This window comes from Caenorhabditis briggsae (assembly GCF_000004555.2).
Source record: "Caenorhabditis briggsae complete genome, chrX, whole genome shotgun sequence".
Classification (NCBI taxonomy): domain Eukaryota; kingdom Metazoa; phylum Nematoda; class Chromadorea; order Rhabditida; family Rhabditidae; genus Caenorhabditis; species Caenorhabditis briggsae.
In genome coordinates, this window is record NC_013491.2 from 16,061,158 (window position 1) to 16,083,829 (window position 22,672).

Consider the following 22,672-nt stretch of genomic DNA (forward strand, 5'->3'; position numbering starts at 1 on the left):
AGTATTTGGATTATTTCACTTTTAATTCTTTTTACTCTTACACTATTATGTTTCTCAGTTCAAAGACTCCTTGAATTTTTTTCCCGCATTTTCTACAACTTGTCCATATTTGATTACTGTTTATTTCCAGCTAACAAAAACATGTCATATTACGGAAACGGAGGATACTCTCCATACGGTCAACCAGCTTACGGTGCCCCACCCCCAGTATATGGGGCTCCTGGATACATGCCACCAACAGTCCATGTGCATACAGACGGATATCATCATGATCATCACCACCATCACGGATTCCTCCATGAGTTGGGACATGCTTTGACTGGACACCATCATCATCACCATCACGGACACCACTTCGGACACCACCATCACCATCATGGACATCACTAATCAAAGTACATACGACAATTTCACTTCCGCCCCCTCTTACTGCCCGCATAATTATCCATGGTCCCCGACATAAATAATTAATGCTTGTAATAATTTCCTATTGCGATAAACACATTATAAATCTAAACCGAATTCTTGTAAACAATTTGATAATACAACAAACAGTTCTTACTTGACCAATAGTTGCGGGATCTCTGATCTCTATAAGTTCTGTGAAGGCCGACAAACTGCAGTCCGTTAGAAGAAGATCTCTATCAGAGGCCGACAGTGCTAACAAATCGAATTAGAGTGAAAAGTATACCTCGGTTTGCTGTGGTCACAACCGCCAAAATACCAGTTTTTGTAAATTTTGTTCGTTTGTTACTCGCCTCTTCGTTTTCAATCATCAAACGGCTCTTTTTTCTTCTGAACACAGCCATTTTTTGTTCACCGCGGTGTGTTGTTCTCCGGTTGCATTAGTTGCCAACTGACACTCTCCACCAGTCCTCACGTACGCGCACAAACACACAACACTCTTTTTGCCCCATGTCGACGCCGACGGCCATCGGTCGAAACCGCTCGCACTCTTTTTCTCAATTACCTCTTCCTTTCTTGTTCTCTTCGTTTTCCTTCTTTATACTCTCTTTCTCCCTTATGCTCTCTCCGTGCGACACTTCTTCTTTCGCCTCGTCCCATGCTTGGCCCGAGAAGAAAGTGTTTACTACTTCCATTTCAAATTTGACCTTGGAAACTTATTGTTTCCCTTTTTAAGAACCTATTTTTTCAGCATCCGGATTGAAATCTCACCGGTATCGCTCATACATGGACGCGGAAGAGGTTTGAGTTTTTCAATTCATTTTTCAATGTTTCAATTTTTCTAATTCTAGTATCTCCGCTCGGAAGAAGAGGATACAACTCCAGGATCACCAATCACAGATATGAACGAATTGTATCAACCTGATGAAGAGGAGGAAGAGCAAGTTGAGGACCAACCAGAGGTAAGAGCTAGTGTGATTAGGTGGAAAGTTAAACAGAAAACACTTTTTAGGTAAATCCAGTAGCTGAAAATGGACCACAACCAGCTGAAAACGATGTTCAAATTGAGGGAAACGTTCTTCCGGCTCCTGTAAGACGACTCCCAGTGATCACTCAGCGCAACCGCGTCATCGTTGAAGACGCTCCACCAGTCGAGCAAGCTCCTGCTGCGGAAATAGCTGCAATTCCAGAAGAAGAAAAATCTCCAGAACAAGATCCTAATGAAGTGGCTCCGGAGGATCCTAATGAAGTGGCTCCGGAGGATCTGGCTGCACCAGAGCCAGTTTTCCTGGTTCCTACTGGTCAACCTCAACGGCTCCCACGTTCGAGTTCAGTCATCACACAAGGAAACAGTGCACCAGTTGTAGTTCCATCAGCTCAAGAAAGACAGCTTCGTCCGAGACCTCAAGCAGCCCCCAAGAGAGCTCCAGAAGATGACTCAGGATCTTCGGCAAAGAGACATCGTGCCAATCAAGTTCAAGAAGCTCCAGTTGCAGCCTTGGGACCTTCGTCAAGCACTAGCGGCACAAATCAGCCGGAAAATAATTCATCTTCAGCACACGAAGTAAGTATTGGGTAATGCCTTCAATCCGAGGTCCGACTTGATTTGATTCTCGGAGAGACTTTGATCATATCTTAAATTCAAAGGGTCATTTAAAACATTACAACTCGAATATCGATACGTTTCTTGTCAAGGGTTGTGGGACATTCTTCGAGAATTATCTGCAATTTTGCTGTATTATTCTCTGAAGAAAATTAACTACAAAATACGTTTCTGACCGTTGACCTGCATATGCGCTATGCCTTTTGAGCCCAAAATTTCCAGCAAATTTTTTGCTTTTGTAGTCGTTTTTTTTTTGGATAACCGTGTCAGGAAGGCACTTTCAATAGAATGCCACGTTTGAGGTCTGGCTCAGAAAAATGTAAAAAAAACCCCGCCTTAAGAAAAAAGCTTTTTAAAAGCATTGTCGTTCAAACTTATGCGTCATTGTTCCTCAAAATATTTGAAGTTTTACGGAAATCTGAATCTCTGAAAAATTCATCAAGAGAATTTCTTGAGAAATACTTCGAAAGGTTCCTTGAGAAAGTCCTCGAAAAATTTCTCACGGTAAATGGCCTAGAACTGGTCTGATGTTCACAAGATGAGGGTTCTAGGTCATTTTGAAGTTGTTCTTCTATGAGCTTAATTTTCTAGGCCATCATCTAGAAATGTCCTAGAAATATCCTGGTGTGTTTTTAGATAATTTAAAAATGATGGCCTAATTTTTGTAAATTGAGTTTTCTAGGCTACCACCAAAATGACCTGGGAAACACATCAGATCAATTTTAGGCCAAAAAAAGGTGGTGGCCTAAAAAACTCAACTTGAAAAAGTTAGGCCACTACTTCCAAATGGCCTAGCAAACACATTAAGTGAATATCAGATACATTTTAGGCCAAAAAAGGTGGTGGTCTAGGAATTTCAACTTGCAAAAATTAGGCCACTACTTCCAAATGTTCTAGAAAACTCAACTTGCAAATTTTAGGCCGTCGCTTCACAATTTCTGAAAAAGGAGAAAAACATGTCAGAGTAAAAATCTAATTCAGACCCTTCTGACCACCTGTTCACTGTTATTCGAGTGCCACTTGGCTTTTTTCGTCAAATCGCAACAAAAAATTCAATACTTGTAGTCTGTAAACTTCTATCCAACAGGAAAATGACAACAAAAAAAAAACACAAATTTTGCCTTTCAGGTTTGTGATAGCCGTACTCAACACACTGACCCAGGAGAGAGATTCCCTCATGGAAATGATAATTTCTGCAGAGTCAAAGGCTGTGATTGTAAAAACACATATCAGGTACTTGCAAAAAACTCAACTTTATGAATACGTTCTGATTTGTTCCAGAATCAATCTTCAAAAAAAAACGCCGAAGAGGACGAGTTATCGATTAAGAAAGGAGTACATTTCAAGGCACGTATCCGGAATGTGGCTCAAGAAAAAAATCCAGTGAGTTCGTAACGCTTTTATAGGTGAGAAATGGCTAATTACTAGATTACATGCTAATTCTCTGTACTAATTGGTATTTGTTGGTTAATACTTTCTTCGTTTCAGGAAGAAGACAATAATGTTGAGAGACGGGTTCAAACTCAAACCCAGCCATATCAGAGAAGAATTGGCATCCAAGGACCAAGATCAGTGAGTTTCACAAACTTAGTACAAAGAGAATACATTCATTCTTGCAGTTTGACTTCTTCAATCCTGACTTGCTACGTGGCGACATCGATAATGAAAAATGTTCGAGAAGTCGTCCATTCCTGCCTAGTACCTATGTAAGTTAACATAATTAAAATTTCCCTATAAAAATCAAATTAGGAAGCAAATCAATACTTCGATATAAGAATAATAAATAAATAAAAACAGTTTGTTTTAGTTGAAGTCAACGTTTTTTTTTAAATTTCAGTTGCACACATCTGACTCCTCCCATGACTATCGACCTGAGACAAGACCAAGACCAATGTATGAGGAATATATGAAGCGGCGATCTTGATTCTTTTGATACCTTTTTTCCCGACAGAGTTTGTTTAAAATTTCAAAAAACTTTAGAAAAAAAAATTACCAACAGTTTATTGTTTGACTTTTTGAATAATCTTCTTTTACTACCATTTTTTTTGTAAAATTTTGTGCGAAACCCCTTTTCAAAAATCCGGGGAAACTATGTAACCGGAACTTAAACTCTTCAATTATTCTCTTAGTTCAAAAAATTCTAGAAAGTTACAAATTTCTGATTGATCGTTTCACATTCCCTTTGCCGATTTTCAACACATTTCTTTTCATTTATTCATCCCCGGATTCCCAGTGTTCCGCTATCTTTTTCTCAAATGATTTTGGCCCAATTTTTTTTTCAGTTTGTTGTCCTTGATTTCGTCCTCACGACCCCAGTATTTTTTCCCAATTGTTCTCCAAAAAATGTTTTGTATTTACACATTTTTTGTTTCTTCCGTGTGTTAATTCTTCTCTGAATTGTAAAATGAAGCATATTGTTTTCAGTTTATGCTTAGCAAACATATACCCGTCAGATGAAAAATAGATTTGAAAATAGTATCCAATGGTCATCGGTGGGGTTAAAAAGAAGTGAATACAACTACATGTGCGGCAGCTTTTTCAGCTGTTTAAAAGTTGTTATTTTCCAAATCTCTAAATTGAATCATATTTTCCAATATCGAGATCAGCAAAGTCTTAGAGATCGGAAAGATTAATTAAGATCTATTTTTTCGGAATGTCAGAATTCAGGAAAAAACTTAAATGAAAATATTTTTGGAATGTTTGAAATGAAACTTTCAGAATCGTAAACCGATATTCAAAAAAAGGGACAAAGTTATGGAAAAAGCGGTTTTCTCCTCATAATTTGAAAGTTAAGTTTTTTTTTGTTTTGAAATTTTGATTTTACATCGCGAAAACTTCAAAAAATTAGTACCAAAAAAATCCAATCGAAATTTCATTTCTATTGAAAAGATACTTCCAATCTCTGAATTAAATTCTGGTTTATACTTTTGTTACAAATTTTAATCACATGAAGCTGTTTCGTTCGAAAACCTTTTAATATTTTGAGCTCAAGTTCACAATTGTTACGAGCTAACATTTAAAAGACCCAGTTGTGGAAAATAATTCCGGAACAATTTTTCTCAGTGCCAGAGTTGCTCCTGGAAGCATTCTGAGTGTTGGAAAAATGGATAAATATTGAACAAAATTTTTTTTTTGTAAAAACTTTAGAACCCGTTCTGGTCACATTCATAAGACATTCCGAAGTGCAGTCTACATTAATCACTGAAATTGCATAGAAAAAAAACCAATACCATCAAACATCTATAAAAAGATTGGTAAGTCAAACTCCTATCAGTCTGTGCTGTGTCATTGATCAGTTTCAAAACCATCCTGTATTTCAAAACACATCGCCATCATTCATTCAGCTCTCAGGTGCTGTTTTTCAAAAATGACTCAAAAGAGCAAACACAGTCTGTGTTTTTTATTCAGCTTCTTTTTAGAATGATCTTTCGAACAGCAATGTGACTAATACAAACAACAATACGTCAGTCAGTCTATTTTACAACTTATCAGTGACAAAATGGAGGCGGACGCACTTAATTTCGTTTTTTATCTTCTGTGATGACGCAATTTTTGCATTCGCTCGTTTAAATACCCCTTGGATTGTCATTTCTTCCATCAGTTTTTTTATTTTGAGTTCTCAACCGTTCTTTATTTTGTGTTCTATTTTTTTTCCTCACCTCGAATTCCTGTTCCAAGTTTTAAAAACTTTTTTCTAGAAAAAATGTCATATTACGGAAACGGAGGATACTCTCCATACGGTCAACCAGGTTACGGTGCCCCACCACCGCCAATTTACGGTGCTCCTGGATATATTCCACCAACGGTTATTCATACTAATGGACATCATCACCATGGCCACCACCACCACCATCATGGATTCCTCCATGAGTTGGGACATGCCCTGACTGGTCATCATCATCATCACCACGGGCACCACCACGGACATCATCATCATCATCATCATGGACACTGTTAAATTGTCATGTTCTGATATTTTGTAAATTTGTTGAGCTTACATGATTGTCAATTTTCAATAAATCCTACTAATGTTTGTGAAAGAATACTTATGTTCAGATTTTGAAACATAGATTCTGATTTGAAAAGAAAAAATAAAAGAAATCAGTTTTCACTGTTGAGCACTATTTTAACATGAGATGTTGGTCGTTGACCTGAAAACATGGTTTTGGGATATCTGCCTTATCATGATTTTTGTCACATGCATTTCAGGATTCTTTTGTTAATTCTTTCATCGATTCAACTGTAACTAAGTGGTACTCTCTATTTAAACTTTTAGTTTCACACATTGTTATTTTTTACTCTGGAAAATTTTCGTAAAAACTTTGAGGTACTGTGGCAGTTCCAGGAACCCTTTGAAAAACATAGCTGTTGTTTTTACTTATTTACAGTAATCAGTGTTTTTGTAAAACCTATAAAAGAAAGGCCACATTGTAAACCCTGTAATAGAAGGGCCCCAGCGAGCTCAATTATCTCCGTTCCCATGCAAGGTATGAAAATATGTTAACTGATGAAACGATGCTGATATTATGATAAACAATTCATTAGTTGACCTTTTTTTATATCTTTTATAGGAACCAAAAAAATTAGCTCTTCTGTTACAGGTTTCAATGAAGTTTGATGTGCAGGTATAGGGATCAAAATCCTTTAAAACTTTGGCTTACAATTGTCAAGTACTTATTCAAAAATCTAAATTTTTTATTTCCACCAAAATGACTATAGGGGACTTTCTGTTAGTATTGTATACATATTATACAAGGAAGCTAAAAATAAGGGGGTATATTCAATATGCGATATTCGAGTTCACAAATGTATTGCTCACTTTTTGAAAATTTCAAACCGGAACTACAGTTTAGGCGACGTAAAACTGTTTATCCAATTTATCTAAGAAAAAAAACTATAAAACTTTTAGTACGAAAAAAAATCCCATTTTCTGTTTGCCTTAAAACCAAAATTTTCCTTTTGATCCATTTTATTGCTCTGTTTGTGAGGTTTGGACTTGAACTATTGGGAAAAGCTTACAAAACATAAAACCAGACACTGATAAGGAGTGTCAACCAGCCGGAATAGCAATAAACGAAACTCTAAAATAAACCATAATCTTTAGCACACACATGACATTTGGAATGTCATGTTTTTTATTCATTTTTTCATTCGTTGTGACATTAACAAAGAAAAATGACAATTTTCAAAATTTCAAGATTTTTCAATACTATTAAACATCTATTTAGGATAACGTGTTTTATTGTCAAATTTTGGCTGTTAAAATTCTTCAGAATAGGAAATTGTTCTCTGTTTGAAAATAGGTTTTTGAATAAAAGAGAATTTACTATAACAAAGTTTTCTTCCATAATATCAGACTAAAGGAAATACTGGAAACTTATGTTTTCTCCTGAATAGACCTGGAAAATCTGGAAGTCCGTTTTTCTTAACTGCTGTGTTAATCATAAAAACAATGAAATAAACGAGAGTGACAATTTATTCAGTAGTAGGCTTGGAGTGAGATAAAATGACAGCAGTTATTTTCAGGAGATGTACAAAGTATAGATGTACAGAGTATAATTACATTCAGTGGTGTCCATGATGATGTCCATGATGGTGGCTCTCGTGATGGCTCTCGTAGTGATGTTCTCCATGATGTCCTCCATGATGATGGCTGTCATGGTGTCCGTGATGGTGAACATCGTGGTGTCCTCCGTGGTGTCCTCCATCGGTGTGGACGTGGACAGTTGGTGGTGGCATGTATCCTGGTGCTCCGTGAACTGGTGGTGGGGCTCCATAGCCTGGATGTCCGGCTCCGTATGGGGCTCCTCCGTATCCTCCGTTTCCGTAGTACGACATTTTTTCTGTAATTTGAGAAACTAGTTCGTATTATTATAACTGTCAAATGAAGGAAAAAGATTGAAAAGAAACATAAAAATCAACACTGAAAAATATATAAAACTCATCCAGATGGAAACACCGAGGAACTGATGTCTAAAGAAGGAATGACCCAAGTATTTAAAGAAAACTGCTTGAATGAAAAAAAAACGTCATGTGAAAGATAAAATTGAAATTATCAATGCAATGGTGGCATTTGGCCCTCCCCACACATTTGACGCCCGATAAGTTTGCGAAAAAATGACAGGTATTGTTATTTGCGTTAGTCATCTTCGAAACTTCCTCCGCGACAATAGGGGCCAAAGCAAACCAAGGAGCGGAACGAGAAACCGATCTGTCTGACTCATAGGTCAAGAAGGGAATGATCTAGAAAAAGTAGCTCCACCCTCGTGATGTTGGAGTGTTTTGAAATTGATCAGTGGGCAGACCAAAGGCTGACTAAACAAAAATATTTTTGCTAAATTGGTTTTCATGATCTCAAAGTTTGATGTCTATAGTACCAATAAATACGATATACAAAAACGTGTTTTCAATTGATTTTCGGCCAATTTGACTAATTTCAACAGTCTGGAGCTCGGCTGTCAAGTGTCCGATCACTATTTAGAATTTCTAGGTTATAAAACAGACCTAGATTGAGAACTTTACACTCACAAAATTTTTTTGAAAACTCCTAGTTTTTCAGATATTAGCCGATTTCTGAAGACATCCAAAATTTTCTGTTTTTGTACTGAAAAAAACAGGTGCCATTTAGAAATCGGCCAATAGCTAAAAAATTAGAAATTTTAAGCAAATTCTATACTGCAAAGTTTTCAATCTAAGCCTACGCTTTTGAAAATTTTTTTACGCTTTTGAAAATTTTCAAAGTGTTCGGACAATGCCGAGCTCCAGACTCCTGAAAATGGTCAAAATCAATTGAAAAACACGTGGTTGGTTAATCTTGTGACCTGTGTTAGGTTTGGATGAAAAACCGTCTGTCTGAAAATAATTCAAAATTAATTGAAATTCCATTGGTTTCTTACTTTTTCAGAGAGCAGAAACTATGACAATATTTGCATAATGCAGATTTCTAGAAAATATTAAAACAAACGTTTAAATCAAAATTTCAGCTTTCAAAGAGGCACTTTAAATCCGTCTCATAGAATATAATTTTTATTGAAAAGAAATGTAGGACATGTTTGTCTTTTTTATGTGAGTCATTTTTGAAAAATATCAGCTTTCATACAGCTCAATGTCTAAAATTTTCTATTATATATCTTAACTTTCCGATTAATTTTTGTTTTAATTCTTGTTATTTCAGAACTTTCAATTTTCAGTTTATAAATCACCGATGTTTGCTATGAACTATTTTCCTGGTATAAGCGGCTATAGGTCTGAAAAGCTTGAAAAACATTTCGGCTCTTAAGAAAGATATCAAAAAGTGCTTTGAAAAAAAAATTGAAAAATTCTGTGACCTGTTTCATTTTCTGTGCATTAGAGTTAAAAGTGAGGGGTCCTTTTTTCAAATTCAGTACCTTGACAACTGAGCATTCCAAGAAAACAAATCTTTGAAACATTAAACAATCATTACCAGAAGACACTTGTCAAAAACTATAATTTTCAAAATATGGATGTTGCCTTTATCGTCTTTTCTAATGTTTCAAATTTAGGAAAACAAGTGTACATTATTCATTAAGTAACGGGTTTAAAATATAAAGATTTTACAAATTTACATCAAATGTACAGTAGACGTTAGACAGTAGACGTGGAGAAAAAGTTTTCAAATCTTCAAATGTTCAATGCGTAAGAGTCTTTACCCATCCCAGGCCGATGATATAGACATACTGATAAGTTTTGGAGTTTTGGGATGGGCTTTTTGTAGTAGTTGCGCGCATGCCAATAATACTTCACAGAGTTTCCGAAGAAATCAAGAAAGTAATCATGAATAGATTTGAGGAGAGATTCAGTTTCATTCCAATGATAAAATGCAACAGGATAATATTTGTCGAATTCGTAGATAATTCTGAAATAATGATATTGTCATGATTCAATGCTCATCATGACCAACCTGAAATCAAACCATTTTCCAGACACATTTAATTGGAAATAATCATTTTCGGTATCATCGTGCTCGGCGATTTGCAGCATATGGTCATGAAAATGATGGAAGAGAATACAAACAAAAGTTCGTCCGTCACGATGATCATATCTGATAGTATTGACACTTTAGAATCGTTGCATTTGGGCCGATGATTTAATCAGGCTCTTCGTATTTTGGAGACAAAAGAAAGCATAAACATATCCGAAAATTTCATGATGTTAAGTATCTCATTTTGGACCAAATATGGATATTTGAATAGTTGCATTTTCTGATACTGCGGAAAATAACGTACAGATTTTAGAGAATCAAATGAGCGAGAAAGAAAAAAAGAATTGAGAATATTAAAGCAATGGGACTCCTTATGACGTGGCAAACGACAAAGAAAGACACTTGTGACGAGAGGGTCGTCATTGAGAAATCGATTTTGCACCCGATTGTGACCTAGACTGGTTAACACGCCCTCTAATCGGACCCACAGAAACCGCCCCTGTTCAGCACGTTCTCCACCATAAGAACACAACTCGAGGGAAGGGCAGAAGACGTGGATCGTTTGTCTACCCTCTCTTCTATGTTCTTCGATGACAGGTGGATTAGTACTATAGCACTTTTTATGACCATTATTATAGCTGTCTGTAGAAATTTTTTCCCATTTTATCAATCTTCATTCTTTTCCTAAAATCACAATTCGACATGTAAAAAACATGTACTGGAATTTATTCAAAGTGAAAAAAGCGGATAAAGCAATAAACAAAATTGAAAAATGAGCTGCCATGACAATAAATAACATACGAGATGATGTAAAATGAATTAAAATTCCCACAATTTTGTTGTTTCGAGACTCCGCAACTATTCCACAATTCGCAAAAATTCTTCCTCTGTTTTATCCCAAACTCCAAAATTGAACTTTCTCCTTTGAACCAAAACAGATGCAACACGATTATCTGATTCTCTTACCACATATGTGTGGCTGGTGATTGGATTCGTGTTCGGACGATTTTGGCACCAATCGCATCTGAAAAACAACAGTTGATAAAGCGATCTCAAGAATATGCTGCCGTGAATACTGTAACAGAATCCCCTTTGATGTGTTTAACAGGAATTGAGATAAATTTGCTCAACGTTTAAAATTAGGAAGGGGTCATTCTATTTGAGTGTTTAGGTTATACAAAATGGCTTACATTCTGGGCAAAGTGTGTGTCGGCGGTGTTTTTCTTGCATCAATGTATTTTGCTCCAATTCCATTTAGAACAATGTCTTGATCGATATCATCCTCGGAAACGTTAAAGTTCAATACTTCCAGCTTTTGAAATGCTTCTCCCGATTTCCATCTTTTCACAAGCTCGATCAAATCTTCAGTATTGTGATAAGTGCAATCCACGAATGCTTGTTTTCCTTGAAAGTGACGTAAAACAGAAGGAAAAGTGTTATGGTGTTGAACTGTCACCACAGACTCTGCCTGATAGAAATTGGAATCCGGACTGAAATCTGTTGGTCTAAATACGTTAAATTCAATCTTTTTGAAAGGTGGAGATGTTGAAAAAAAGTTTTCAAGGTCTATCGAATCCGGATTAACATGCCACACTCGGATACATGAACTTATGTTTTGGAGTTGTGGGATAGGATTCATGCAATCGCTTGTTAGCCATAAATATTCCATAGAATCGCCAAAGAAATGAACCATATAATTGTGAATGGATTTGATGACGGATTCACTTTCATCCGGATTAAATGCTGCTTCAAGGAAGTGGTGTCTTCTGGATTTTTTGAAAAAGTAATTTTATGATCTCTTGATTATCATAACTCACCGAAAATCAATAATTTTTCCAAATACTTTCAACTGAAAATAGTATTTTTCAGTGTTCTCATGTTCCTTGATGTCTACGAAATCCTCTCTCAATTGATTCTTGGTTACAATATCAACAACCGGTGTTTCATTCATGCCGCAATATCTGATACAACTGATATTTCTGAATCTAGTGTTTTGAGATGATTTGATGAGTTTCTTCATCTTATTAGACACAAACGAAAATAGAAAGAGATCCCGATATTCCATGTTGTCGAATATCTCTTTTTGAAGCAAATAGGGAAATTTGGATAGCTTCATATTTTTTGTAATCCTGGAAATATAAAACATATTGCAGAGCATAAAGAGTCTTGGGAAAAGAAGTGAAACCAACAGGAGAGTATCTAAAAAACGAACAATGATCAAAAAATGGAAAGGAAGAAGGGACGACTTATAACATTGCAAATGGCCCAATAGATACAGAAAAGGCAGAAAGGCAAATAGTGAGCGCAGATTGTGACCTAGACTGGTTAACACGCCCTCTCCTCGGACCCACAGAAACCACCCCTGTTCAGCACGTATAGTACTAATCCACCTGTCATCGAAGAAGAGAGAAGAGAGGGTAGACAAACGATCCACGTCTTCTGCCCTTCCCTCGAGTTGTGTTCTTATGGTGGATATAGCACTTTTTATCACCATTGTTATAGCTGCCTGTAGAAATTATTTTCCCATCTTCTTCATTCTTTTCCTGAAATCACAATTTGACATGCAAAAAAACATGTACTGGAACTTATTCAAAGTGAAAAAAAGCGGATAAAGCAATAAACAAAAGCGAAAAATGAGCTGCCATGACAATAAATAACATACGAGATGATGTAAAATGCTTTAAAATTCCCACAAATTTGTTGACTCGAGACAACAAAGAAAGACACTTGTGACGAGAGGGTCGTCATTGAGAAATCGATTTTGCACCCGATTGTGACCTAGACTGGTTAACACGCCCTCTAATCGGACCCACAGAAACCACCCCTGTTCAGCACGTTCTCCACCATAAGAACACAACTCGAGGGAAGGGCAGAAGACGTAGATCGTTTTTCTACCCTCCCTTCTCTGTCCTTCGATGCCAGGTAGATTAGTGCTATAGCACTACAGTGCGCGTCATAAGTATAGCGTCCCTCTCAGAAAATGGGTTTCCAGACTTCCTGTATCCGATAGGAAAAATTTGTTTATATCATCTGGACAAGCGGCTAAAAGAACCTAACTGTGGAAATTGTTGTTTCCATCGGTTGCGCTTGGTCTGATCTATGACCGAAACGTCGGATATGCACCGCGTCAAAAGTATAGCGTGTTTTGAGGTTTTGGCCTTGTAATCACCATATCTCGTTATTAAAACTGGTTTTTGTGCTGAATATCTAATTTTCGGCACGTTTTCATAATTTTGTGGGAATATGAAGCGTTTGATTTAGGTGGATCATGAATAAACCGGCGGTTCAATCATCGAAGCTTCCACAGCCGCACAGATGTCTAAAATTCGTGATTCCAAACAGACATTCAAGACTTCAGGAAGACTCTGCTAGATTCCTTCAAGTTTTCCAAGTCGATAAAATCTAGAACAGCTTCGCTGTTTGAGCGTTCTTTGTTCGGGATTACCTTCATACAAAAATCCAAAACAATCTCTGGTATTCTGTGAATGTGATGTTCTAAGAAACGCTAGAGAGTACTTATGAAGTCGTTTTGACTATTTCTCGATTAGAAACTGAGAAGAATCACGCTTTTGAATTTTCAAAACAGATGCATTCTACTTGCTGATCTTTCGCTGATCTGTCACAAACTAATCAGCCCAACGGGTGATGTTATCGTGATTTTATGGACTTGGTAAACTTGAGGGGATTTAGAAGGGTGTTCCTGAAGTCTTGAATGCCATAGAAAAATTTTTGGTGGGGTCGGAAGCTGATGGATCTGAAGGTTGCCGAGGTGGAGTTCGAAACAACACCTCGAAACAGACATTGCGGATATAAGAGTCAAGTCGAAAGTATTTTTATAATAATAAACATGATGAAAAATGTTATTTAGGGAGCTTTACAGTTTGGAATCACTAATTTTAGACATCTGGGCGGCTGTGGAAGCTTCGATGATTGAACCGCCGGTTTATCCATGATTCACCTAAGTCAGGCGCTTCATATTCCCACAAAATTATGAAAACGTGCCGAAAATTAGATATTCAGCACAAAAACCAGTTTTAATAACTAGATATGATGATTACAGGGCCAAATCCCCAAAACACGCTATACTTTTGACGCGGTGCATATCCGATGTTTCGGCCATAGATCAGACCCAGCGCAACCGATGGAAACAAAAATTTCCACAATTAGGTTCTTTTAGACGCTTGTTCAGATGATATAAACAAATTTTTCCTTTCGGATACAGGAAGTCTGGAAACCCATTTTCTGAGAGGGGCGCTATACTTATGACGCGCACTGTATTTATGACCATTCTTATAGCTGTCTGAGGATGTTATTCCTGTCCCACCTACACTACCCAGAGGTGCAAAACAGCGTTGAGCTGAAAAAAAAGTTTATAACTCGCTGGCAAAATCTGCCCGGCCATAGTTCAGATTTCTTTTGCTCTTCTTTTCTTAAGTTTTATTTAATTTCAACAACCACGATTTGACATTGTAATACACAACGAGTACTTGAATTAATTTAAATATTGAAAAAAATAAGTTAAAGGGATATAAAAGACGAGAAATACAATTATCATATGAAACAAAAGAAACAATTTCAGAACTTTTCAATGTGTCAAAAAATCAATATACAAATTTAGGGTAAACACGATACGCTTCAGATAGATTCAAATTTTTAAAAATTAGTTAATTTTGAAAATCTGTCGATACGCAACTATTCCATGATTTCCAAAAATTCTTCCTCTGTTTCATCCCAAACTCCAAAACTGAAAATACTGCTTTGAACCGAAACAGATGCAACTCGATTATCTGTTTCTCTGACGACATACGTATGACTGGTGATTGGAAATGTACGAGGTTCTCTTTCATATGCAATGTCAAAGTACCTGAAAACTGTTTTATCTCCAAGATGAGGAACTATAGTGGTGAGGGCCCACTCGGGAAATAAGGGTTCGCTTGCCAATAACAAGAGTTTTGCGGGGTTTAGGGATTTCACAGTGGTTCGTAAAATTTCAAACTGTTAAAAACCAACAATATTCGAAAAATATGTAAATGTGAAATTCTAGCTATGGTCTGACAAGAGTTACTGAATTTGCAAAGTGTAAAAACATGACTTACACTTTTGGCAAAGTATGTATAGCTGGTTTCTTGGCATGGTCAATATGTTTTCCTCCTATCGCATTCAGAATATCATTTTGAGGAAAATGACCAGAGGAAGTTCTAATTTTAATGAGTTCCAGATTTTCGAATGCCTCTCCCGACTTCCATCTGTTCACTAACTCGATCACATCTTGAAAATCGCATTTCTCGCACCTCAAGATTGCTTGTCTTCCTTGAAAACAACGTAATACAGCACGAAGGATAGGTTCCTTTTGGAAAAGTTCAAGATATTCTGCTTGATAGAACTTGGATTCAGGACTCAACGCTTCTCTTATATTCAAAATGTACATATTAACATATTTCAAGATAGGAGATGATGTGAAAAAGTTTTCGAAGCTTGGCATGTTCAATAATTGCGTGTCTTCGCCAGGCATGCCATATTGATAAGATATACATGCTGAAAAATTCTGGAGTTGTTGAATAGGCGTCTTGCAATCAAACGCATGCCAATAATATTTTACAGAGTTGCCGAAAAAATCAAGAAAATAACCGTGAATTGATGAAATGAGAGATTCACATCCATCTGGTTGACAAATTGCAACAGGATAGTATTTTTTGTCTTCGTAGATAATTCTGAAATAATGATATTTTCATGATTCATTGCTCATCGTGGCTTACCTGAAATCAATCATCTTTCCAGACACATTCAACTGGAAACAATCGTTTTTAATCTCATCGCCCTCGGAAATTTTCAGTATTTTGTGATGACGGTAACGATAGGGAATGCAAACAATCGTTCGTCCGTTTCGATGATCATATCTAATAGTATTGACACTTTCGAAACGTTTCATTTGCGGCGATGATTTAATCAGTTTCTTCATCTTTTCGGAGACGAAAGAAAACATAAATAGATCCGAAAATTCCATGTTGTTAAGTATTCCATTTTGCACTAATTGTTGGTATTTTGAAAGTTGCATTTTTGTAGTTCTGAAAATAAAACGAAAATTATCGAGAAACGAGAATGTTCGAGGGTGAAAACGTAAAAAGAGGAGAAAGAAAGAGTAATAAAGAGATGGAACACCTTCTGGCGTGGCGAAGGAAAACACATGGGAGGGGAGGGTCATCTTCGAGAAATCGATAGTGCACCCCTGCATCAGGTGCGCAGATAACTCCGTCCTAATTTTTCTTATTGGCTCTCGGACCTTCCTCACTATCGGAGACGTACTAATTGTGTGTGTATGATCAGCCAGCTCATCGTTGCAAGACATCTAGAAAGACTACGAAGTAGTAATTGTTATCTAGACGATTTCGTGTGGCAGAATGGTTCCAGGGAAAATAAAAATCGATGCATCTTCAAGACATGCATTGTGTTAATCTGACTCTCATCTACTCAACCCGAACCCCGACACAGCCAGGGGTGAATTGAGCAGAACCAGGGCTGCGCGAAAACAAAAAGAAAAGACAGGTCGGGTGTAGCCTGCCAAATCTGGCCAACCATAGTGTTGAATTATGATCCATGTTTTCTGACATTGGATTAAAAAAATACAGCGCTAGAATTTATTTAAAAGAAATGGAGCAAAGTAAAATAAAACACACTTACAATGTTATCATCAGTAAAAAAAGTGTCCAATTTCTAGATTGTTTTGAATAACAAAAACAAAAATACAATACGGTAAGATGATATAAGTTTTTCAGAATTTTGCTGATTTGAGATTTTACTTGAATTTATTTTAAGTTAGGAAAACAGCAGATAAAGCAACAGGAAAGACGGGGACAAAAGTTATCATATGAAACAAAAAATGGAATGCGATATGGTAGGATAAAGGAAATCTTTCACAATTCCGATGATTCAAGATCCCGCAATTATTCCATGATTCTCAAAAATTCTTCCTCTGTTTTATCCCAAACTCCAAAATTGAATGTTCTGCCTTGAACCAAAACAGATGCTACACGATTATCTGTATCTCTGACGACATATGTATAACTGGTGATTGGATCCGTATTAGGTTGTTCATCAAATGCAATGTCGCGGTACCTGAAATTTTTTTTGTTTACCCCAGTAGAGAAACTACAGTGGCAAGGGTGCACTCGGGAAAATAGGGTTAGCTTGTCATGAATAGTAATGTTGTGAATTTTTAAATTCTACGGATTCACGGCGGTCCGAATATTTTCAAACTGCGAGGAACCAGTAAGATCCGATAAGTCCGTGAACGTCAAGGCCTAGTCATGGTTTGATAAGAATCACAGTGTTTCCAAAAATGTAGGATAATGACTTACACTTTCGGTAAAACGTGTGTTGGTGGTTCCTTGGCACTATCAATATGTTTTGCTCCTATCGCTTGCAGAATTTCATTTTGAGAGAAGTCTCCAAAATTTTTAATTCTGATGAGTTCCAGCTTATCGAATGCCTCTCCTGATTTCCATTTGTTCACAAACTCAATCACATCTTGAGTATCGCACTCCCACCATTTCAAAAATGCTTGTCTTCCTTGGAAATAACGGAAAATAGCTGGAAGAGTGGGTTCGAATTGTAACATCGCAATATGTTCTGCCTGGTAGAATTAGGATTCCGGACTCATTGGAGCTGTTACATTCAAAATGTTGATATCAATAAATTTTAAAGTAGGACATAAGGAAATAGAGTTTTAAATCTTTGCATGTCCAACCATTGTTCTGAAGGCATGTCAATACACGCCGATAAGTTCTGAAGTTGTGGAATGGGCTTCGTGTAGTCGTGCGCATACCAATAATACTCCACAGAGTTGCCGATTAAAATTTGAAAATAGTCATGAACAGAACTGAGGACAGATTCACATTCATCCGGTTGATAAGATGCAACAGGACAGTAATCGTTGTCTTCGTAGATAATTCTGAAAAATTGATATGTTCATGATTCCTTGTTAATCATGACCCACCTGAAATCAATCATCTTTCCAGACATATTTAATTGGAAATAATCATTTTCGGTATCATCGTGCTCGGCGATTTGCAGCATATGTTCATGAAAATGATGGAAGGGAATACAAACAAAAGTTCGTCCGTTACGATGATCATATCTAATGATATTGACATTTTTGAATCGTTGCATTTGAGACGACGATTCAATTAGCTTCTTTATCTTTTTAGAGACGAAAGAAAAAATAAATAGATCCGAGAATTCCGTGTTGTTGAGTATCTCATTTTGGACCAAATATGGATATTTGAACAATCGCATTTTTTGTAGTTCTGAGAATAAAAACAATTTATCGGGAAACAATAATGATTGTAAATGGGAAAGAGAAAAAGAGAAATGAGGAGAAAGAAGAGCAAGAAAGGAATGGGGCTCCTTATGACGTGGCAAACGACAAAGAAAGACACTTGTGACGAGAGGGTCGTCATCGAGGAATTGATTCTGCACCCGATTGTGACCTAGACTGGTTAACACGGCTTTTCCTCGGGCCCACAGAAACCATCCCTGTATCTCCACCACACGAACCGACTTGAGAGAAGTGCAGAAGAAATAGATCGTTTGTCTACCCTCCCTTCTCTGTCCTTCCATAACAGGTAGATTAGTGTTATAGCACTTTTTACAATCCTTCTAATAGTTGCCTCAAGAGGTTATTTTCCTGTCTCACCTACACAACCCAGAGGTGCAAAACAGTGTTGCGCTAAAAACATACCAATCGGATGTCGCTGGCAAATCCTGACCGACTATAGTTTTGAACTCTTGTACGATGAGTTCCTCTTTTTTTAGGTTTTATTTATTTTCAGAAACCATGATTTGACATTGGAATACACAATCGATTGTGCACCCTGCAGCACGTTTGAAGAGTACCCCTCCTCGATAACCCCGCATTCTGTAGCAGCGTCACAAAAAGATTGAGAAGACGTGAAGAGAGGCCAATTGTGAGTGTATGATCAACCAACTCATCAACTCAGATCATCTGCAAAGACTACGAGGTTATAATTGTTCTATGAACGATCTCGTGTTGCAGAATGGTTTCAGGGAAAATAGAAACCGATGCATCTTCAAGACATGCATTGTGTTAATCTGTCACGTCATATGGTGCATACCAGTCTTTAAAAAAAAGAGTTAAATTATCATGAGCAGTCTCCTGTTCATGAATAATAAAAAAAAAAGTTAACTCAAGTCAGCTTCAACTTTGAGCGCAATAAAGAATTCACGCAATATGTCTCATTGGATCTACAAAATCCTAATGAAGCCAATCCCTGATTTATTATCAGAACAACACAACATTTTCAAAGCTGACTTAATTCGAAAAGATGACCTAAGCAAACAAGCAAACGACGCGTCAGGACCTTCACATTCATCACAAAAAAATCGAGAAAATAAAATGCAGGTTTCATGTCAGTCAACCTAGACAAAAAAATATTTTAAAAAATCAAACGAATTTAGTCAAAAAAAAAAACTAGTGGGTTTAAACACGTGGGCTGTGAAAATATGCATTTATCGTCTTGTCTACTGTTTCAAACAAAAAAACGAATGTATTATTCATTAAGCAGATGATTAAAAACATGAAAATTTTACAAATGTACACCGAATGCCCAGTAGAAGTTATAAAGATTAATGGTGTCCTCCGTGGTGTCCACCATGATGAGAAGTCTGATGATGGCTCTCGTAGACATGACCACTATTGTGTCCTTCATGGTGGCTTGTCTCATGATGAACTTGTTGATGAGTATCAATGTGTCCTCCATGGTGTCCTCCATAAGTCTCAACATGACCATGTGGCATGTATCCTGGAACTCCGTGAACAGGTGGTGGAGCTCCGTATCCACCATGTCCTCCGTAGCCTCCATATGGAGCATATCCTCCGTGTCCGTGATGCGACATTTTTCTGAAATATACGATTTCAATGAAAACAAAAAGATACATAACGCGGAAAGAACAAATAAGCGTAGCAATCCTATGTAAAAAAAGAATTTAAGTCAAAAGCAAGTACGAGAAAAGAGAACTCAGCTGGTATTTAAAGAAAACTGTGTGCGTAGAGAGTCATGTGAAAAATAGGCGATAGTGATAAAATAGTTCACGGTCAATAAGCCGTCGAGAAATGACGAGAGTTTTATTTGTCTTAGTCATTTTCCTTCCTTTCAAGAAACATACAAGGTGTGAAACGCTGACTCAAAACGAATCTTTGGCTCTAGTCGGTTATTTTGTTTCTTAAAGAAAATATTGGTCCTCATAGATAATATGTGTCTTTAGATATACTTTCAGTTCTCAACTGTCAATATGTTTCTACTTTTCATTTTCATACTTTCTTCTAAGTTTTATTGTTTTAGCGCAAAGTGAGTTCTTATACAAAACGTGAAATAATAGTATTAAACATTAGGGACCAAATCTATCGTTGAGGACGAAAACTATTTTTAAGGATCATAATTATGTATAAAGACCAAAATACCCAGAGATTTTCGAAAAATTCTGTAAATGCAAAGTTTTCAATCTAGGTCTGTACTTTCAAAGTGATCAGACAACTGACAGCCGAGCTCCCGACTCCTGAAAATGATCAAAATCAACTGAAAACATGTATTTTTTCATATATTTATTTTCATCACTGTATGACAAAATTGGAACATCAATTTTTATTAAATCCATTAATTTTTCCCGTTTTCATGCGGCCAAAAAATGGCCTAAGCTTCATAATTTCTGTTGTTTCGAAATCAATTTTCGTTATTCTTTGTTTTCCGATTTTCTTGAAGAATTGAAAAAAGTAGTTTCCAGTTTTTAGAATTCAGATTTCTAAGACCCAACCACAATAAAATAAGCTAAATATGCGTTTCAAAATTTTACTGTACACCAAATTAGTAGGAAAATTGTAGGCAGAAAAATTATACAAGAATTAGTAGGACAAGTTACTGAAAGGTTACAGAAAAATAAGTGTACATTTAATGATGTCCATGAGCATCGTGATCATGAGCATGTCCGTCGCCGTGCTCATGAGCATGTCCGTCATGTTGAGTGTGGGCGCAGTGCTCTCCAGCTTGATGATTTCCACCGTGTTGAGTGTCGCAATGGTCTCCTGCATGGTGAACGTGTTGTCCATGGGCATCGTGTTGGGTGTCGTGGTGATGTCCATCATGCTTGTCTTGATGTTCGTGATGGTCCTGATGACAGTGGTCAGCAGATCCGTGGTCGTGTCCTTGATGCGACATGTTGGTTCTGAAACTATTCAAGATTAATAAGGAGGAAATAGGAAACTTTTGAAAAATGGAAGAAGAAATGATATGATGAATAGATGTGCGGGCAGGTCTATTTAAAGGAAACCACAGTGGTTGAAGAAAACATCACGAGTGCAGATAAAAGGTTGAGTTGGCATTCTAACGACCACAGATAAGGGCAAACGTGGGTGGGGGCAAGAAAAAACGAAAAATTCGAGTTTGTAGTTTTTCGCGTTTTTGGTATTGACATTAGTCAGTTGAACTCATGCGAAACACATCTGCATCCAAAAAAACTGACTCAACTGTTGGCTTTGGTGCGTGGACAATGAAATGTGGATCGAATAAAGAAAATTCCTTTTGTTGGATCCAGTTGAAAAGATTCAATAACATTGCGTGAAGTGTTTGTGACAATAAACATTTGACATTGAACTCAAATATTGCTGGATTCGGACAACTGTTGCCAAATTTATGTTTTCAGATTTCCTACGGACAAATTCCTGAGGGACCAATGTTTATTTGCTCATTGGACTTTCTTTAATGTCACTTCAAATTTTGCCAATAACGGATCCGTTTCTTTTCAAAGACTACACTTTACTATAGTTCTTCCGACTCAAACATTATTTTTGAATGATGTTGACACTGACACGTATGCTCAAACGTTTTTTCCCCCACTTTTACTTTTTAATGGCATTGATAAGCTGTGATCTCACACGACTGAAGTTCACTGGCAAGCACTACTAAAAAAACTGTGAAGAAGCATTATAAGGAAAATCAGGTGGCGGGTGTTATTAACTTTTCATGAGTTTTTGAATAAAACAAAGAAAGAATCAAAGCTTCATTTTTAATTTGGTAATAAAAATTTTTAAGTCACGTTAACATCACATTTCAATTGATAAGTAGGCATTTCTAGATTCCATTTAGTGGCGGTGGTCATGATGGTGATGGTGATGGTGGTGATGATGTTCTTTCTTCCCATGTTTCCCATGCTTTCCATGATCATCATGATGATCATCATGAACTGCAACTCCTCCCGGCACAAATCCAGGTCCCGGCGCTCCATGTGGTGGTGGAGGAGCATATCCAGCATTTCCAAATCCAGATCCAACAGTTGGTCCAGCGAATCCAGCACCACCATAAGGTCCAGATGGTTGTCCCTGTCCCCCATTTCCGTATTGAGCCTGTGGACCAGAATATCCTCCGTTTCCATAATGCAACGTTGGGATTCCGTCTTGGTGCGGTTGTCCGGAATTATTTCCATATGGTCCGTTTGGTCCGTTGTATCCAGCATTTCCATATGGTCCATTGGGTGGGGGTCCGCTGTAGCCGGCGTTTCCGTAGTTATTAGCCATGGTTCTGGGAGAATTGATAATGAAGATAAGAACTAATTTATTCTAACGCGAAGTCGAGAAAAACAAAACACATCTAAATTTCAAAAAACAAAATGTTTAACAATCATTTTTTATCAGAACATGCAGTAAATGCTATAAT

At 37.0% G+C, this 22,672-nt stretch overlaps 9 protein-coding genes across 9 annotated transcripts; 3 read left to right on the forward strand and 6 right to left on the reverse strand.

The window, feature by feature from the left end:
• Nucleotides 1–141: 141 nt before the first annotated feature.
• Nucleotides 142–390, forward strand: CBG15409 (the record flags this gene model as incomplete). The annotated part of the gene is made up of 1 exon (XM_002645307.1): nucleotides 142–390. The coding sequence occupies one exon, from the start codon at nucleotides 142–144 to the stop codon at nucleotides 388–390; it is 249 nt and encodes an 82-aa protein (XP_002645353.1).
• An 801-nt stretch (nucleotides 391–1,191) lies between these two features.
• CBG27986 lies at nucleotides 1,192–3,932 on the forward strand (the record flags this gene model as incomplete). Its single annotated transcript, XM_045240305.1, has 8 exons — nucleotides 1,192–1,206; nucleotides 1,257–1,367; nucleotides 1,418–1,969; nucleotides 3,137–3,241; nucleotides 3,290–3,391; nucleotides 3,497–3,580; nucleotides 3,628–3,714; nucleotides 3,846–3,932. 8 exons carry the CDS (start codon nucleotides 1,192–1,194, stop codon nucleotides 3,930–3,932), a joined length of 1,143 nt encoding a protein of 380 aa, XP_045099718.1.
• A 1,779-nt stretch (nucleotides 3,933–5,711) lies between these two features.
• On the forward strand, nucleotides 5,712–5,966 carry CBG15407 (the record flags this gene model as incomplete). Its single annotated transcript, XM_002645306.1, has 1 exon — nucleotides 5,712–5,966. The coding sequence occupies one exon, from the start codon at nucleotides 5,712–5,714 to the stop codon at nucleotides 5,964–5,966; it is 255 nt and encodes an 84-aa protein (XP_002645352.1).
• A 1,607-nt stretch (nucleotides 5,967–7,573) lies between these two features.
• On the reverse strand, nucleotides 7,574–7,846 carry CBG15406 (the record flags this gene model as incomplete). The annotated part of the gene is made up of 1 exon (XM_002645305.1): nucleotides 7,574–7,846. The coding sequence occupies one exon, from the start codon at nucleotides 7,844–7,846 to the stop codon at nucleotides 7,574–7,576; it is 273 nt and encodes a 90-aa protein (XP_002645351.1).
• Nucleotides 7,847–11,136: 3,290 nt separating this feature from the next.
• Nucleotides 11,137–11,901, reverse strand: CBG15405 (the record flags this gene model as incomplete). Its single annotated transcript, XM_002645304.2, has 2 exons — nucleotides 11,137–11,716; nucleotides 11,768–11,901. 2 exons carry the CDS (start codon nucleotides 11,899–11,901, stop codon nucleotides 11,137–11,139), a joined length of 714 nt encoding a protein of 237 aa, XP_002645350.2.
• Nucleotides 11,902–15,702: 3,801 nt separating this feature from the next.
• CBG15404 lies at nucleotides 15,703–16,005 on the reverse strand (the record flags this gene model as incomplete). The annotated part of the gene is made up of 1 exon (XM_002645303.2): nucleotides 15,703–16,005. One exon carries the CDS (start codon nucleotides 16,003–16,005, stop codon nucleotides 15,703–15,705), a length of 303 nt encoding a protein of 100 aa, XP_002645349.2.
• A 3,587-nt stretch (nucleotides 16,006–19,592) lies between these two features.
• On the reverse strand, nucleotides 19,593–19,862 carry CBG15402 (the record flags this gene model as incomplete). The annotated part of the gene is made up of 1 exon (XM_002645302.2): nucleotides 19,593–19,862. One exon carries the CDS (start codon nucleotides 19,860–19,862, stop codon nucleotides 19,593–19,595), a length of 270 nt encoding a protein of 89 aa, XP_002645348.2.
• Nucleotides 19,863–20,911: 1,049 nt separating this feature from the next.
• On the reverse strand, nucleotides 20,912–21,178 carry CBG15401 (the record flags this gene model as incomplete). The annotated part of the gene is made up of 1 exon (XM_002645301.1): nucleotides 20,912–21,178. The coding sequence occupies one exon, from the start codon at nucleotides 21,176–21,178 to the stop codon at nucleotides 20,912–20,914; it is 267 nt and encodes an 88-aa protein (XP_002645347.1).
• A 923-nt stretch (nucleotides 21,179–22,101) lies between these two features.
• On the reverse strand, nucleotides 22,102–22,533 carry CBG15400 (the record flags this gene model as incomplete). Its single annotated transcript, XM_002645300.1, has 1 exon — nucleotides 22,102–22,533. One exon carries the CDS (start codon nucleotides 22,531–22,533, stop codon nucleotides 22,102–22,104), a length of 432 nt encoding a protein of 143 aa, XP_002645346.1.
• Nucleotides 22,534–22,672: the final 139 nt, after the last annotated feature.